The sequence below is a fragment of the Hemibagrus wyckioides genome, linkage group LG13 (genome assembly GCF_019097595.1).
Source record: "Hemibagrus wyckioides isolate EC202008001 linkage group LG13, SWU_Hwy_1.0, whole genome shotgun sequence".
In the NCBI taxonomy this organism is placed as follows: Eukaryota; Metazoa; Chordata; class Actinopteri; order Siluriformes; family Bagridae; genus Hemibagrus; species Hemibagrus wyckioides.
Genome location: NC_080722.1, coordinates 16486130 through 16504709, shown reverse-complemented (window position 1 = coordinate 16504709; position 18580 = coordinate 16486130). Strand labels below are relative to the sequence as shown.

General features: G+C 39.7%; 1 protein-coding gene across 2 annotated transcripts in view; it reads right to left on the bottom strand.

Annotated features, from left to right (window-relative positions):
- Nucleotides 1-2384: 2384 nt before the first annotated feature.
- arhgap17a (Rho GTPase activating protein 17a) overlaps nt 2385-18580 on the bottom strand; it is a 16251-nt gene continuing 55 nt past the window's right edge. Inside the window, exons 1-20 of one of the 2 annotated variants that reach the window (XM_058406658.1) lie at nt 18131-18580; nt 12045-12084; nt 10005-10082; nt 9825-9901; nt 9472-9583; nt 9298-9374; nt 9057-9174; nt 8604-8672; nt 8414-8495; nt 7821-7948; nt 7482-7593; nt 7319-7400; nt 7112-7192; nt 6913-7026; nt 6734-6825; nt 6485-6641; nt 5924-6187; nt 5023-5141; nt 4390-4935; nt 2385-3634 (exon numbers count right to left, since the gene is read on the bottom strand). The exon at nt 18131-18580 is cut by the window's right edge and continues 55 nt beyond it. In XM_058406658.1, coding sequence (XP_058262641.1) covers nt 3516-3634; nt 4390-4935; nt 5023-5141; nt 5924-6187; nt 6485-6641; nt 6734-6825; nt 6913-7026; nt 7112-7192; nt 7319-7400; nt 7482-7593; nt 7821-7948; nt 8414-8495; nt 8604-8672; nt 9057-9174; nt 9298-9374; nt 9472-9583; nt 9825-9901; nt 10005-10082; nt 12045-12084; nt 18131-18183 — 2520 coding nt within the window. In that variant the 5' untranslated portion in view covers nt 18184-18580 and the 3' untranslated portion in view covers nt 2385-3515. The remainder of the gene's footprint in view (nt 3635-4389; nt 4936-5022; nt 5142-5923; nt 6188-6484; nt 6642-6733; nt 6826-6912; nt 7027-7111; nt 7193-7318; nt 7401-7481; nt 7594-7820; nt 7949-8413; nt 8496-8603; nt 8673-9056; nt 9175-9297; nt 9375-9471; nt 9584-9824; nt 9902-10004; nt 10083-12044; nt 12085-18130) is intronic. The other variant, XM_058406659.1, reaches the window with a different exon arrangement.

The window sequence follows — 18580 nt, the reverse complement described above, 5'->3', positions numbered from 1 at the left end:
GACATTAGCAAGGAGTTAACACAGCAACGGTCCTTTTCCGGGGCAGAAACATGCATGAAAACATGTTGGGTTTTTTTTTTTTTTTTTTTTTAACCTATTAATGCATACAGAAATTCCATTTTTCTGCTGTATTAGAAACAGCAACAAATAAGCTCCATGTTAATGCAATTTAACACGGTTTACTATTATTATTCCTTTATTATTTAGTTAAAGGTAACAAGCCTAACTTAACAGACTAAGTGCTAAATGCCCCATGAACTGGTTACTGGTTATTTAGCTTGTGGGTTTATTTTGAGGATATTTTAAATGACTGCATTTACTTACATATTTGCTTGTTTTCCCCCAGAGAAGCATTATTCACAGATTGGTTTGTGTAGCAAAAATAAACCAGAACCAGATAAGCGAAAGGGATGAAAGCGATGCATTAACTGCTAAGTGTGTCTCAGCTTAAGGAAATTCTGGTTAGCTCATTACCTAAAGCTAAACAAGACATGCAGCTGTCTAGGTAGTCCATCTTGTAGGTACGCTGCACTGAAATTAGGCCAGAATGTTAATTAAGGTATTTTAAGAAGCTAAAGATATACTTGTTTTCTGTCAGAATCCTGTGAAGAGTTTCTATCCAAATTGAAGGGGAAAAAAACACTAAGAGAGGCTGATACTGGGTTACTCCTTGTGTACTCTAAACCCATCATACATTTCTTAGAGGTCACTAAAACATTGTTTAAATATATGTGTAGATTGTAACTTTACACATTTGCTGTTTTGTTTTTTTCCAGTCCACGTCTGAAATGCATGAGTGATATTGAGAAAACCTCCAAGTAAGAGACAGCATCGTGGACATTTTTATCTATTTCCAAGATTTATTCAGTCAAGGCCCAAGATAAATTTACAATGAATCCTTTTATGTCATAGACCCCATTGTTAAAGCTTGTTACTGAGGGATTGCAGGATACGGGTGGTTTCGCACTGCCTGCCGGGTCGAATGTTCTTCTCATTGAGCTGGCGAATGATAAATGTACCTGAGCTGCACACACACACACACACAGACACACACACAGCCAGTTGAGCTGCTTATCCCACACAGCATCACAGTGATTTACAAACACTACACACATCTGCTAAAGGTACATAAGCATCTGTTTACATCCAAAGCCACATATAGAATTGTAACAGCTTTGCATTTTAAGCACAAAATGCAGCTACATTTTCACACACCCACACATTTTCGTACACAGGACCAAAAGGGAGGGGTTGGAAAAAATAGAAACATATGAATCATGTTTGTACACTGAGCTGTAGATAATAAATGTGGGGAAAAAGGATCCTACCACCTGTTTCCTATGCTCATACGTATACAGACCATTCCTGTATGTCAGTGAGCCCTTGTTGTGCGAGGCTCAGGTTTCTACTGCTTAGCAACTAGCCTGTAAACCCTGACACTAGATTCCTGGATTATGAGACCCCTTTGCATACACTGGTTCTGTTACATTGTATTCGTCTCTTTTGTTTTCAAGACACCTGTACATCGAGCACTGGTCATTTTTGACACTCATTGTGATGTTTTTAAAAACCTAAGGTAACTAACACAATGCTGACAGGAGTTATATACGGCTTATACATACTGCTGATCGACATACAGTCTGACATGACTTACTTCATTGTTGCTTTTGTTCTTTTGCTAATTTCCATTATGTCACTTCAGGAGTTTGTCATTTTTAAAGTCTACTGCTCCCTGAGGGGCAAACTGTAATGAAAACACAGAGTTTCTGTTGCAGACAGGGCTAAAATCCAGACTGGAAAAAAATATAAATAAATAAATAAATAAATAAATAAACTAGCTCTAGCACTTGCTCTTACTCAAACATTACAAGCACCCCTTTAAATGTGGTACAACCTGGAGGAAAATTAACAACCAAGTGCACCCTGAGTCAGTCAGTCAGGCTCAGAGTACATATCATTTACTTCATTTTTGTACTGGAGAGGAGGAGAACATTGAGCTGGTTGTGTAATATTTCCAGTGTCACTCTGCAGGGAATTTGTGAAGGGCAAGACACACAGGAACAGGCTCTTGTGCTGGAAGAGGAAACCATTATTCACCTCTGCCAGAGCCAAGTGTGTTACACTCTCCCACTACCTTCCTTAAGAGAGCTACACAAAACCACACAAAGTCAACATCCTCATGGACGCAGGTAAATGTCGTGTTATTTATACCATTCAAGTTTGTTAGATTTCTCTTGAATTCTGATGAACATGTCTGCGTTATTAGAAATTGTATGTCACCGACTGTACTGGAAGAGTGGCAAAGAAGAAAAGATGCTTAGAATGCAACAAGGAATATTTACAAAGGAAGAAGTCACTGAAGCACATAATTAAAAACAATAAAAGGAGTTGGTATTGTGCTTTATTAATTGATCGTAAAGCAGAAATAGCAAGCATGTTGTTTTCGTCCCCCCGAATTTTCTCATTTCAAAATTTTCTCCTTTGTACACCATCAACAGATATACCTTTAGTTCCTTTTCCAAACATTATAATGGGTAAGGCAGCAAGGTAAATGGCAAGGCCTGTGAATAAACACGTTATAGTATATATGATTTTGAGAGTGGCACTCTTACTATCATTCAAGACCTTGTTTTTTTTTTTGGGTTTTTTTCCCCCCAAACACAGTAAAACATTCAGTATACCACACAGTGTTCGTGTCCAACAAGTCACAGACTGTCAGGGTTTTGTGATTTGTCAGTTTGTTGTCCGTCTGTCATTTACCAAATGGTTAAACTAACACATTATCTGTTAAATGTTTCATTCAGTATTTCTTACACAGATAACCAAATTCTAACACATAGATGACTTAATGTGCTCAAATTAGTAATGAGGGATTGACCACATTAATGCCCATGGTTTAGGAAAACAGTTGAAGACAGAATACTAACCTTCTGACGTTTGTACATTTTTATACTGTAGGTAATAGGATATATTGATAATAAATTGCAGGAAATTCAGCTAAACATGAGAGGCATAATAAGACTTTCAAATGAAAAACAGAACAACTGAGATCGACATAAGCCTTACGGAATGTGTTGATGGAAACAGATGTAGGACATTTTCCATACAGAAAATTAGGAGATGAGTATATTAGCTGACTGGAAACCTGCAGTCACAAGTTACACTCTAAAGCCACAGTATATGGTTTCTGCTTAATATCATCCCAAGCTTAATATGGTGTCTTCTCTCTCACTTCTTTTAAACTAAGGCCACTTAAGAAACACCAAACTAGTACCTCAACCTATGTCCCAGTTCCTTCCACTAAAATGAAATTTAGAGTGATAGCATTAAACCTGTTTGGTGCCATGCAGTCTCCATGCTGCTATTCCTCTGGGTACTACTGATGGTCCAACATCTTTGGTGAAATGCAACCAAGCTGACGGGAACTTGGTGAAAGAGAAGAAGCAGCAGCATTTCAGAGAGCCCTTGGGCTGTGAGGAACAGGTAGCAGGTTTATGGCAGCCATATCTTCACCTTCACAGGACGGTGCTCTCTGAGTCCAAGTCTGAGTCCTTTAGTTGAGCAACAGGCTGCTGATCTGGCGTAATGTCAGGAATAAGGACTCGGCCCAGCCCTTTGAATGACATCCCCGGATCTGAACAAATACATTAAAATTAGTGTCTACCCAGGCTTTAGAATATTTTACAGTATAAAAAGTTTTCTTGATTTATTAAAAACAAACAACAACAAAAAACAGGGTTGTTTATGCTAGGTTGTGTTGTCTGTCATCACTGATATCTGACAATATACCTCTAGCTAAGAGGTATTCACATAAAAAAATTATATATATATTTTTTTAAATATCCCGATAAGCAACTAACATGACTGAATTGGGACAACAGTTACCTTTTAATTCTTAACCATAAATTATTAGTTTGAGACTATAAATTAGACAATTCATTCAAGTTATTTTTTGTTTTATTGTGATATTCATAGATGATCCCTGGTCTGATGAGCTATATCCAGCTATATAAGTGACATGAATGTGGCTGGACAAACCACAACACACAATCTGCTACAGAAGCCAGGCTTGTTCATGTTTAGAAAACTAGGATTGCTGAACCATTTTTTTCATATCTGGTCAGCATTTTTTTTTTTTTAAGCAAACACTCATATTGTTCCACTGAAATAATTTGCTGGGTCTGCATTCAGACTGCTGTCCCCAGTTGATGACACTTGGTTCTACACTTTATGACCATGTGGACAGGACACCCCTCCAAATAAGTGAGTTCGGGTCTTGCAGCCACACACAGTGCTAACCGGTGCATAACATCAAGAACATAGGCATGCAATCTTCACAGATAAATACTGCAGTAGTAACTGAGAATGTTGCAATAGATGGTGACTAACCCATCATTTTGTATGCAGAACTCCAGATGTCACTAGTGTCACCGGTGTCGCTGGCTGCATTCTGAGGCTGTGGTGGAGGTGGAATGGTGGGTCTGTTGCGTGGTTTAGGCACTGGCCGAGGCCGAGGCAGAGAGCCAGACTGAAACGGGTATGGAACATTTGTGCTTGTATTTTCAGGAGGGACCACTGAAGGTGGAGGAGTTTTAGGGGGACTGGGAGTGCTGGGTGGAGATGGCTCCTCTCCTGGATCTCCGACTGCCATGGACTGAGGAGGAGAAGGAGTAACCTGGCTGGGAGGTTCTGGAGGTGGATGGCTGGGGGCTTGGAGAGGATGCTGGTTGCTTGTGTGGCGCCGAGGTATTGTACTAGACTGAGTTAGTAACTGAGTGGGGCTGAGGCTGTTTGGAGAGTGTGTGGAGAGAGGTCTTGGAGATGGAGACAGGGATTGAGGAGTCCCACATGAAGGCTGTGGTGAAGACTGGTTGCTCAGCTGACCTGATGGTGGATTGGCTGGTTTAGGAGGAGCAGGAGCCGGCTTTTTTATAACTATGGTTAAGCAGAGTTAAAGTTTCAGATCAGAATTGGCCAAATCATTCTTAAGTGTGAATTAGAATGATACAGTCGTGGGTTTACCTCTGCGTGCCATGAGGGGGCTGTGTCCTGATGATCCTGCTACTGGAGATGCTACACTTAGTTGGGAACCTCCACAGCCATTTCTTTGAGGTGTGGATGCTGCTTCATTTGACTTTGAACTGCCAAAATACATAAGTGAATGTATGCTTTCATGAAATGAGAACAAATACAGCCTTTATGATGTAAACTGCGTAGGAATGATTCATACAATGATTAACGATTTTGTCACAGTACTATACTGTCAAAACACTTTGCAGCATTGCATGTGACTACCATATAATGCAAAAGAATGGACAAAATTAAAAAGCATATATTGTGATTCAGGAAAATATCCAGACTGTTTTTACATGGAATACCTACATAAGGCATGTGTTCATCAAAGACAACATGAAAAGGAAACCATAAAACATTTTCCTTCCATGATGTGATGGATTTCAAAACAAGCTTTTTGCACAGTGAAAGGTGTGAGTGGAAAGAGGAGGTGAAATATGGCATTAATGGTTAATGTTATTTTTTCCAGTACCTGTTTAGAAGTCCAAAATCTATTTTTTTCCTGCACCTGTTTAGAAGTCCAAAATGACATTTATGGTGTGGATATTTCAGAAAAACAGGACTTTTTGTCTAACTGAAACTGTTTAACTGTAAAGAATAAGACCAAGGACACAAACTACCAAGGGTCTGTTTTAGGTGTTCTTTAATAAATCATAAGCCTACATATGAGTGTCCCAACTTCTTGTTTGGTCGGAACAGACACTAGATGGCGTATACAAATAATAAAAACAGTTCTGCCTGTTTGCTTACAATGAACACAGACCAAATGAAAAAGCAAGCCCGAGTTGTTTTCACAAAACAGAAAGCGTGGTGGCTCACAGGTCCTGCAGAGCAATGCTATACCCCTTACCTGATCTCCTCAGTTTGTTGTGCTAGAAGCTGCTGTGCTGCTGCTAGGGCTGCCATCCCCAGTGCCAAGCTAGGCTGGCAGGCCTCCATACCCAGGCCCTCTGGTGCAGGCTGCTGTAGCAGGAGCTCAGCTACAGGCTGGCCTCCTGCATTACTGACAGCCTCCACCGGGGGCAGAGGGGGCTGGAAAGCAGGGGAAGTGTGCTGCTTTCTAGTTAGTGTACTGCTTCTACGGGGATTGTGCTCCGTTAATTTGTTAGCAGAGCTGAAGGGAAAAGAGACAGTAAAGACTCCACAAGTGCAAAGATAATCCAAAGTGAGCAACACCACAAACAGAACAGAACAGGAAAAAAGGTTTTAGCATCCACAGATATGCCCTCACTACCCACAGTGAAGCAGAAAGAAAATTCAGAAAATTAACTACTGTATCAGTGCACAGAGTTTTACTAGTGGACAAAGATCAGGGGAATCTTTAAAAAGCATTAGAAGATTATTTGATGGATTATATAGAGTGATGACAGCCTAGTAACTTATATTTTGTGTTTATTATTAGTGAGTGTACCTGTCACGTCTGGCCATGTCACTATCAGGTCCCACCATACTGTTAGGTCTTTTCCTCTCTGTTGTGCCAGAGTCGTAGTCGGATATGGTCAGGTGATTGACATTGTTCGTCATAGGAGTGGGCATTGAAAACATGCCTGTTACATTGAACTCCACATCTAAACATATAACATGTATATACGTAAGTCTTTGTTTAACAATTTTAAATGTTCTTTCTTGGGGGAGAACAATTCAGTGTGATATTTCTCACCTTCAGGGAAAAACCAGTCTGCATGCTGAATGATGGGCTCGATAATAGTAACAACGTGGACAGAGGTAGCAGCTGCCATCTCTGCTAGGCTCCTGTGATTAAAGGTATAAGATTTGAAAGACTGCATAGTCCATAACAAGCACATTTTACCATAATAAACAAAAAAAAAAATCTCTCACCCCTCTGTTTTTGGCCATAACAGATTTGGTCCTAAGACAATTGCAATGTTGCTGGGGGTCATCTTGTTAACTTCACTTTCTTGAGCAAGCTTAGCAAGGAACTTTACCAGATACCTTTTGAAATGGAATCATAATCGGTGATTTGGTCAAATTTTATATGCCTGGATGACTATTATTAAAATAGTTTTGATAAACTCACCTAAAGTTGGCTTTGTTGTTCTTTGGTAACTGATCACAGGTCATCCACAAAGCTTGTAACCGTTTGTCTGTGTCAGATATGCTAAAAAGATTTTACAGTTTGTCATATACAGTATGTCAAAAACTACAAAAGTATTTAGGTTTTTCTCTTCTGGTTAAATTAAAAATAGGAAATAATTCTTTATATATGTGCCATGAACTGGCTTACTTGGATGCCTGAATCCACTCATCATATAGTTCATAAGTCATAAGAGGCTCTGGCAGTTCCCTTAGGTACGACTTCAAAGCCCCTAGACAATTAAAAAAAAATTCTATAAATGAACAGTATTGACAATATTTCAGTATTACATAAGAGACGCCAGTTTTTATACCAGCAACTGCATGTGGGTCAGAGTAGAACTCCTCTAGCTGAGAGGTGGAGCAGTCCAGTGCTGCCTTAAGCTTTTTCAGTTTAGAGGCTCCTGCAGTTATTCGGAAAAGACCCTGTTCAGAGAGCAAAATTAGAAACATGTAGCCAACACAATATTTTAAAATCATATCCATATTATTCAGATATGAATATTTTGTGCTCAGATCATTTGGGGGTATTTTCCCCATTTGTCACGTTCAAATTCACTGCTATTTTCTAAATCACAAGCAAATGCAAAAGAGTGTGCTGTTTTCATATTGTTTTTCATTAGGGGTCAGACGACTTCTGATGTCTGTCTTACCTCTTCCTTCATGCCTGTCTCCAGCAGCATCATCACACAAGCCTCTATGGGCAGCGCTATCTCCCTGTTACTCCGCTTCAGGTGCTCATCCAAGCCTGTTCCAAAAGCTGGCTTCTCTGTCCATGAGTCTGGTTAAACATACAGAATAAGGGTGAGATGACGTAACTGAAATTTCCAATTTCCATTTCTTTTAAAAGTATTAAAAGCTGTATTCCTGTTAAATTCAGGAACCAACTAATGAAGGAGGAATCAAGATGACTGATTAAACAGGTGGGTCAGAAGAAAACGTTGTGACTCATAGTTCACATGCTGGGTTGTTGAGTACACCAGCCTCACACCACAGATGACGCTCAGAATAATAAATTATAGCACCAAAGCCTAGATTTATACAGTAAAAAAAGAAAATAACGGCTTGAAAAGAACATCATATTGCAAATTACTGCACATACTGTTTGTTCAGCACTGGAGTGCCTGTAAAAATATCCAGCTGTATAATGGTTGCTCAAACTGTTCAGTTGTATTCGATGCTATTCAAGTGTATTCTCCTTAAACTGTAAACAAAATCAATGAACAGCAATCAATGGAGCTGTCACCTTGTTGTGCCTGAATGGTTGGCAGGACGCTTTCCAGCACAGAGAGAGATTTTCGGTGGTAATCCGCTTGAGCCTCTAATAACTGAAAACAGAAAACAAATTGAGACCAGTGGAAAGTGAAAGATAGAATAAAGTCAAATTACAGTAACAATTACTGAACGTCTAACTACAAACTAATAAATGCACTTACCGTTACATAGTAGCGTGCGTAGTCCCCTTCTTTTGAAAAGAAATTGTACAGGTCGGCAGAGAGTTGATCCTAAATAGAGACAGGCAAAAACTTCTAACACAATGATGGTCTTGAGTATTTATTTCATACAAAATATAAAGAACACAGACACACACACACACACACACACAGTGAACCACTGCATTAATGCTTTACATTTGGAAGATTTGCTCTTGGGTAAGATAATTTATTGTAGCATGGACATAGAAAGTAAAGCAGGGGTGTTTGATTAGCTGAACCTAGAAGAACAATAGCAATTTCCTATTGTTCCCTATATCCTATAGAGACTATTCCCTGTGTCCTAGTGAAGACTCTTGGCTTTGTATATCCCTTTGAGACTGCATAGATGAGGACAATGAAATAAAAGCCTTAACACAGTGTATGATGAAAACTAAGTCTGGATGTGTTTGGTACCTTGCAGAGCTCCATTTTGTTCATTGCTTCATCCATCTCTTCTTTAAGCGAGTCTGCCTTGGCTGACAGTGCTTGTGTGTTTGTTCCCGAGATTATGGATTTGGTTGCCTGCAACCATCTGAGTGCGAGACAGCAATATGATATGATATGAAATAGGTGTTATTGACTACCAGATGACTGGCAATATATGACACAGTGATGTGAATGGAAGTAATCTTCTCCAATCTTAAAATATAAAAACCTTGTTCGAGCAGAATCATAGTCTAGCACCAGCTTGGCAAGTTGTCTTCTCTGCTTGAGTATGTTGGGGATGTCCACCTGACAGAGAATGTACATAATAAAAGTCAGTGTATAGAATACTGTCACAGCACATAGACCATGGAAACAGGAAACTAGGAAAGACTTGTGTGCTTACCTCAGCTAACTGATTTAGTGGATCTAAAACCTCCTTCTCAATCTGAATCTCATGCTGCATCAGCTCAGACGCTAGTCCGTTCTCCGCTTCGCCACACAACTCCATCATTTTCCTACCAAGTGGTAGATAAATATGCTGAAATGCACTTTACAGTCATTAGGGTTTGCCAAATGCTGCATTAACCCATGCACTAACAGCCATTTAAAAATAACGATGTTATTTTTACATAGCCACGTGAATATGTAACTCTAAACGTCTAGCCATTCGCTGAGCTGAAGACTTGACAGCACGCATATGGACTGGCTTCAGATGTAAAGGACTAAAAAAAATAAAGTAACACACTTCACATTTACCCAATAAGAGACTCCTCTCCTAGTTGGCTCCCGCCATCTTGCATGGCCTGTGACAACGCTGTCAGTGAGAGCTTTTTCTGTAAGAAAACATCCAGATATTCATTGAGCTCTAACAGTGTGGTAAAAACACAATATCCTTTACACTTTACACTGCATTATCTTCCCTGCATCCATGCCTACCTGCCCCTGCAGACATGTAACCAGTCTCTTGTGTGTGTTGTGGGAAACAGCCCGCACCAGTTCCATGCGACGTTCGATCTGTGGAGAACAATACAAACATAAATAATAAACCACAGCTGAGTGCTCAGAACTGAACCAGACTTCATAGCAGCACATGAGCCACCTCTGCAAAATACCACAGACTGACTGTGCCACACCATGATGAGGCTTTTGTAACACACTGTATATTGTATACAGAGCACTCACTACTCTGTAATGAAGCATGGCATTAATTAATTTACTGGCATATCGTGTGAAAAGAGGGGAAAAAAAATCTATGGTTAGTACAAAATGCCTGCAGTCAAACACACACATAAATTGGCTTTCACATAAAGAGAAAGATGCCGGTTGTAAATCTAATCATGGTGGCTGAGTTTTAGTGTGATTTACATCCATGCCTAAGGGGAGATACATAAGAAGATATGCGCGTTACAACACTGACACACAGGGACAGGTACAATGTTCTTCTCTGAAGATGTGGCTGCCAGTTCAGTATTTTTTTACACTAAGGCTTCAAATATTTCACAGCTCTGCATGCCTCAATACTTGTTTTGGAAGGTATGTAGGGTGTTTGCATTGATGAAAACAATGAAGGAACAAACAGATTAAAATGGAGTGATGCAGACTATGATTTCAGGAATTCCACAGTCTGTGTGCAGAGAAAACTGCGTCTCCGTGCCATTCACCACTCCCTAATGTCATTCCAGCCCCAAACAGCTGAGTCCACCACACCTTCTGCCTGCATGGGCGTATCCTACACAAGGACACAGAGGATACCCTCCACCTGGCGTGGGAACAAGGGGAATCCATTGACTTCTGTCTATTCTTTTTTTTATGCTGAGGAAGATCCTGTTTGGGGACTGTTTGGATTAGCTAGTGCAAAGGTCTTTTATAAATGTTTCCCTGTTTCCATCCCACGCCAAACACTGACAGACCAACAGTAGACTAAACAAGCTCAAACATCGGCTTGCACCATTTGCAATGGAATCAATTTAGTATCTCGTTTTACGAGAGTTCCACAGAAAGGGGAAATGTCACACCAACACCCTCTCCCCGAGAGAACAAAACTGCATGGGTGAGCACATACAGTGATTACACTGCGAACATGTAGACTTGATTTAAGAAGATATGAGGCCATTAATCACCTACATCGTCCAGACAGGCTGTCTACAATGCAAAGGCATTAAAGAAGCCTAGTCTCTGACATGGAGCATATGGAAAAACCCTGAGTAAGCTGACCTATACTTTAGTCTACACAGCTGGGTGTGGAGTGATGAAGTCAAGGAAGTGACATACAGCTCGAGCAGTTGTTCACAACGCTGATCAAATCCTAATAGTACATTCTTGAATTCTTTCCATTTGATAAAATTCTTTGTCTGCCCCAATCATATGACTAATGCACTTCCAAAATCCATTTCCTAAACAGTGATCTCATATGTGCTTCATTGTTTTCAAGGTATCTTAGCTACAGAACTTCTCAGGGTGGGGCAAAACTTTTCTAGGACATCTAAGGTAATTTACCTGACACACTGTTCGCACATTCAAAGCCATCCTCTTCCATGTCATGCTAAAATGTGTTTGTGTTTGTCATGTATCTACCTAGCAACAGTGTCTGCCTGTCACAACAAAGTGACTGACAACTTTTCTGGCATTTAATTAATGATTGCTTGCAAATCAGACTCACAGATGAGTCATTTTATTACTAAAAAAGAAAAACACACAACTAAAGACAGACCAGTTTCACAGGGTAAAGGCAGATTGCTGAAAGTGCTGAATGACATGTACTTGTTTAAAGTTCACTAAGGTATACTTTACTTGACATTCTCACTGTCTTTGTTGTGGGGGGGGGGGTACAGGAATCCTAAAGCCGATCTGACAAAGCTAGGCCGATAAACAGTTCTTATCTGAAATGCTTCAATGAACCATTCATAAACCACTGATGTGGCATTTCCCAAAGACAGGGAATGACGTTCAACGCAAATAATGCAAGGAAGTAGTCACCTGTAACAGGTCATCGCTGAGGACTTCGGTTTTTTCAGCTCTGTAACAGAGAAGCAGGAGAGATTTAAAAGGGTGACACACAACAGGTCAACACATTTAGCACACATCCGCTTGACAAAATTGATCTGACTGATTAATATTCCTACAAATCTATTTGTAAACACACACAACAGATATAACAATCATAGCACACACCCAAAAGTAGTCTACGTAAAGTCGGCAGTGTTGCAGTCCATAATGTGAGCTGTATTCACATAAAGGTATATTTATTAACTTAAAAAAAATAAGCTGTATGTGTAATGAATTCTATACAACACACAATGAACAAGAACATTCATGCAGAGAAACAGACAAACTGGCAGCAGACGTTTAAGTGAAAAAACAGTCGACATGCAGCAGCTCCTAGGAGAGCAGTTGGTGCACTTTCCAAGAGTATTTCAGCATTCCACCATTGACCTTGTAATGCTGTTCTGTACAGATGCTTAGCTACTATTATTAGTAAACTAAAAGAGGTCTTTGGCCATGGTGCAGATTAATACCTCCCATGCACAGAGTGGATAAACAGCCGTTCAGTTCACACACAACTTATCAACACCTTCCAAATATGAGGCACTACTGCAAAAACCTAAACTTTAAATGTTAACTTCTTACTTTCGTTTCATGTTGATCCTTTAGTCATTACATTAGCAACAATAAAGACTGCAATGCTGATGGGTGTATACACTTTTCCATTTACGTTTACAGCATTTAGCAGACGCCCTTACATATAGAGACTGATAAAAGTGCTTTTGTAGTCTCTATCTTAAAAACAATCTTCACTGGGTCAGGGACTGAGTAGCATCAGTATAATAACCGTGTTAGTGAGGTTATTATAGCACAGTATGTACAGACCTAAATACAATCGCGGTATTAGATTTGCTTTAATTTAGTAAATCTGATTCATCTCAGCAGCTCTTCTACGGAAAAAACTGTCAGCACTATGAATATTCTACGGAAAAAGTTAAGGCAGCCCAGCTGCTTACATATAATCCTATAATACTTGTAAAGGAAGGGTGAATAATCGGAAACCGCACATTTGGAACAAACCAGAAAGTGATTTGTGTCCCCTTCTCATGACGTATCTAAAAATGATCCAGCTACAATCTTGATTTACACAGAGAAATAGAATAGAATAGAATAGAATAGAATAGACCTAATAAATTAATAATTAGTAAGATGAGCTTGGGTTTCATATCGAAGAAAATAACAAAAAGGATAAATCAAAGTGATTTTACATTTTACATGTTTTTACTATTTTCTTTAAATGTCAATATGCATTTATTTTTGCATATAAAACCCATACATTCATTAATTCATGATCGGAAGCTGCTTCATCCTGAGTGTAACTCGCTGATAGTTTTTTTGAACATTTTTTGCTCCATCCTTACAACATTCCTTACAACAAAAAGTATGTGCATGTGTCTGGTAGTTATGGTGTTTAAACAGGTAACAGGTTTAAACTTTGCCAGCTTCAGGGACCATAGTTCAGTCCTGAGCTCAGGTTATGCACTGTCTACCACTTTCTATAGTGGATGATTACAGTTTTTATTCCCCAGTGAACACTGTAGCCCATAATCAATATATCAAGTCTTAATATTTCCTACATTATGGCTTTCAGGAGCTGTTGCATATGGAGATATCTTGTTAATACCTAAAAAGACTTGAAACAACATTTACACCAACTCAACAGTCTCTAGAGTTTCTTCAAAATAGAAAAATAAAAATAAAACATCCAGTGGAGATGGCATAATGGTGTGGGGAATGTTTACTTGGCATGCTTTGGGCCTGTTAAATACCAATCAATCCTCGCTTAAGTGCCACAGCCTGTTTGAGCATTGTTGCTGATCATGTGCATCCCTTCATGGCCACAATTCACCATCTTCTAATAGCTAATGGCTTCTTCCAGCATGATAATGCACCCTGTCACAAAGCAAAAGTCGTCTTAAACTGGTTTCATGAACATCACAATGAGCTCAGTGTTCTTTATTGGCCCTCAGTCACCAGATCTGAATCCAGTAGAACACCTTTGGGATGTGGTAGAACAGGAGATTCCCAGCATGAATGTTTACCTGAAAAACCCGCAGGAATTACGTGATGCAATCACATCAACATGCAGCAGAATCTCAAAGGAATGTTTGCAACATCTAGTAGAATGCATGCCATGAAGATTTGAGAGTATTTAGAGAGTAAAAGGAGGCCCTACTCATTAGCAGTACTATAGTGTTCCTAATAAAGGTGCTGCATGAATGTATATCGAAAACCCATGCACTTTGCTTATATTAATCTATACATTTCTGAAATAGTCTAACACCATATTAGTATTAATGTCTGATGGGTCATAGATAATTTGCATTATTAATGTTTACCGTGTTTGAGCGAGGCTTTAACTTCCTTAGCTCTAGACCTGACTCACTGTACCATGCTGAACATTAGGGCAGTCTCTCACGCTGATGCACTATAATAACCTCGGGACAGTGGTAGACAGCTGCTTTCAATTAACACAGAGGAGCAAAGAAATTGACTGAAAAAGCCTGAAACCAAATCCAGACAGAATTCAAAAGACATTCTGGAATCATGCCTGGACCAAGCTGTTGTCCCATGTCCAGAGAGAACCTCAAATCATTAATGCATGACAAAGCTCAAAAACACAGTGCCATAGGATCTCAAACAGCAGAATGAGAAAAACACACTAAAACATTGTATGTTAATTAGGACCTGCCACTGGCCATGTTCACTATAAAGCACTTTTGTTTAAAAAAAGTAATCTCTGATTGTGTCTTGTCAGCAAAAGGCACTTACACACAGCAGCACCTACAGAAAGACTTTTAATTCTTGCACCCAAATATAATATGTTAAGGATGGAGTCAATAAGCAAAACTGCTACACAGAGGTAGATGAGAGGTAGAGGTAGAGGTAGCTGTTGCGGAGATGCGTGAGGTCCAGTGTCACAGGAAATTAGATCAAGACTTGACTACAGAAGAAATTCAGAAGATAAACCTGCATGTGTCTGCTTAGAGGCTAAATGTTAGTCTCTACCGGACTTTCTAGCAGAGCAACAATCCAAAGCACAAAGCCAGATGGAGCCACCAGTGGCTGCAGGAGAAGAAGATGAAGATTCCTGGTGTGTCCCTCAAAGTCTACACTACTTTAACTTCATGTCAGGACAGAGGAAGAGCCACTAACACACACACAGCATAATTAGCAAGCTCTTCCAATAACAAATTAGTTGTGAGATCACATATTCTGGCAATGTCTTACAAATTGTGCCAACATGTGAATCATACAAAAAACAAAAAAAACAGAATATCTTCAACGGTTGAATCAAACAAAAGAACACTTCTAATGAGCAGAGTGCTGCAGCGAACCCAGCCAGTCCCTCATGCTATGAAAAACCCCTGCAGAGATCTGAACAACAGTTTCCTCTCAGCTAGCAGACTGAGAAAATGGTGTTTGAAGTACTACTATGCCTTGGGCCTGGATGAAATAAGCAGAGAATAGGTGAGCAAAGATGATCTCTAATAAGAAATTTCTTTTAAACATGTGACCAGAGAGCAGATGTTCTGAGTTATATGTCCCACTGCTAATAGACTGGTGAGAGCGGATGGTCCGCAGTAAAACAATAAATGACTTCAGCCTTAGAAACTATAGATTTTGTGTTTAAATAGAATTAACACCTTCCTTATTGTCCCTTAAAGACACTGATAGCCTCACGACAGGGGAATCATTATCTGACAATTAGACATCCTTCAGTTGTAAAGGAAGAGCAAACAGCTGGAGTCCTCAGCCTACCCCACTTACTACAATCTGTACTCAATCACACACAAAAAAAAAAAAAAAAAAAAAATTTAATAAACAAAAGCATAATTATAATGCAGTCACCGAGTTTTAAAAAATGAGCAAATCTGATGTACAGTGTATTAAAATTGTTTAACAATTTATTTGAGAATGCTTTAAACAAACTAAGCAAGGTAATATTTCAACATGCAAATTACTGTAGATGGTCATTTAAATAAAATCACCGCCTCCGTGTTTGCAAGAGAACCGATTCTTTGATTCAGTTCTTAGATATAAAACTTCCCCAGGACAACTTCCTGTTTAAAAAACAGAATAAAGAGAGATTTCCTTTGAGGAGCTGCACGTCGAACAGAGTGTACTGCTTCCTCACAATCACAGGAACTGTGGGATCAGCTGAGGCGTGTGTCCTGCCCTCTCCCCCTCCGTACTGCCCCGGACACTTCAACACTCCGGTCTGCTTTCTGAATCACTAACTCCTGATTTACTGTTAACAAAATACACAATTTGCTGAATGACTATTCCAGGCATACATATCTATCATTTGAATAGAGGGTTGAATTTAAAGCCAAATACCAGAGTTCCTTAAGTAAATGTGCTGTTTAAGATACAGCCTCTACTTTTAATACTGTTACAGTCCATCTCAGATCAAAATAGAAATGCAATACATCCTGGCCTTAATAGATTTTATTCTCGGATGTCCAACCGCAGCCCATCACAAGCGGTGTTAGCAAATACTTTAAATGTATTGGAAAACCCCTCTTCTACCTTGCAAAGGAGGGGCGGTGTGTTTCAGGATTGATCCAAACAAGCTGGGACGAAGGGTGTGTTGGAATCCTATTTCCCGAAGAGTCTTTGGGGTGAAGTTATGATTAGTCTGGGGTTATCTTCTAAAGCAGGAGACATCTGAGTAACAGCTTCATTAGTGAGAAGCCTGTCTGTGTCACAACAAGACCCCACTGTGCTGCTGCAAACAGGCCTCAAGAGACTGATCAGATTGCAAACATCCAAACAGAATAAAAATGAGCACACAATGCTAAAGGTCAGGACTCGCTAAAGAATCTGCTTGGCCCTTTAACATAAGAGATCTATAAACGTCACTAAAAATAAGAATTTTGTCGAGGATGATCCAGTCATACAATCGTATTAAGCTTGATCAGCTGCATGAATAGAAAGAAGAGCATGCAATGCGTGTGATAATAGACGGTTCCTGGACAAAACCAAACTTTGCGGTCAAACTCAAGAATCTTGAAACATTTATATCTAAATCTTAGCAGTAAAATACATGACCAGTGTTGCTCAGATAAAGCCCTATTCTGTGTTTTGACGGCTCTTTTCGCTTGTTGCTCTGTGCATAGATGTGTCCACAACCGGAATGCAGACATACATCCATATCTAAAAATAGCACCGTTGCATAGAGTAGGGTGGTGTAATAACTCCAAACCACATATATGACATGTCTCTCTGACACACATGTGAAGTTATTTACATAAGGAGTCGCCATCTACAGATGAGCAACTGTTGCACCAAATTACAAACCCATTTCAAGCCCTGAAATAGCACTGCCAACATTTCTGCCTGGATAGCATTGTGGGCTTTTAACTTTACTAGGTTAGTTAGACTAGAAAACAGAAATGATAAACTTTGTCACAGTGTTTCAGTAAGCCTCCTCTGCAGACTGATCAGATCACAGCCATTCAGAGTCTCAGCAGAGGAGTTTGGAAATGATGAACAAGCACATACCGAGTACATAAATTACACTGGACTCAAGAGGGAAGGCATGGGGTGGCGGAGAAAATCCACTGGGCTTGTGAATAAACAGATTTGCTCTGTCCTTGTTTTGTTTGTCCGCTTAAACACTTTGCACTTTTAATGCTTCTATACAAAAACATGTAGCTGATTTGTTAGGGGGTAACTATAGTTATGGCGAGACGATGCAAAATGGCACACTCTCAGCACTGGACTCGTGATATTTCTATAGCGTTAGATATCCTGCGATGTGCTTTTATCCTGTGAAAGACTGTCATAAACTGCAGATGTTGTGGCCTCTGGTCTTTAAACAGAGCTAAATGTGGCTGTAGCCGTTGTATAATGTTGGAAGTTCGCCCAAACTAAGACACTTAGCTGAAAGAAAGCGTTTAGTTAGGTAAGTTAGCTTGTTGAGGAAAGATAAGCGTGAATAATCTGTCATAGACTCGCTACTGTCCTGGCAACAACACAACAGAAAAACTGCTTAACAATTAATAGCGACTTGCCTGCCAACTGTCTGGTTGGCGAGTTGTTTCATCCGATTAAACTGCTTCTTCATTTTCGTCTCGTTGTCCACAAAGTCCAAATTTCGGGAAATAGAAAGCTTCGAGATGCTTCATTAGCCGAAGATCCTCTGAATCATCATTGTAGTCGCTGGGAATTTTCACCGGCAGATGATTAGCTAGCTGAATAGCTGCCTAGCTAGCTGGATACGCTAGCAGCACAGCACGATTAAAAAAAAATGTGGATTAGAATATAAATATAAAAAAACATTAGCCAAGGTTTGTAAAGAGCAGTAACGCCATAAAATGATGTCCTTCAGTACAACCAAGACAGATATGCGCGCTCCATTTTGTGGCAGTGCGTAAAAATAAAAGAGGAGAAAGTTGACACATCCACTGACGGAGCGTCTCCCAGTGACTCGGTGGCTAAGACTCTCAGCCCTGTGATGATGA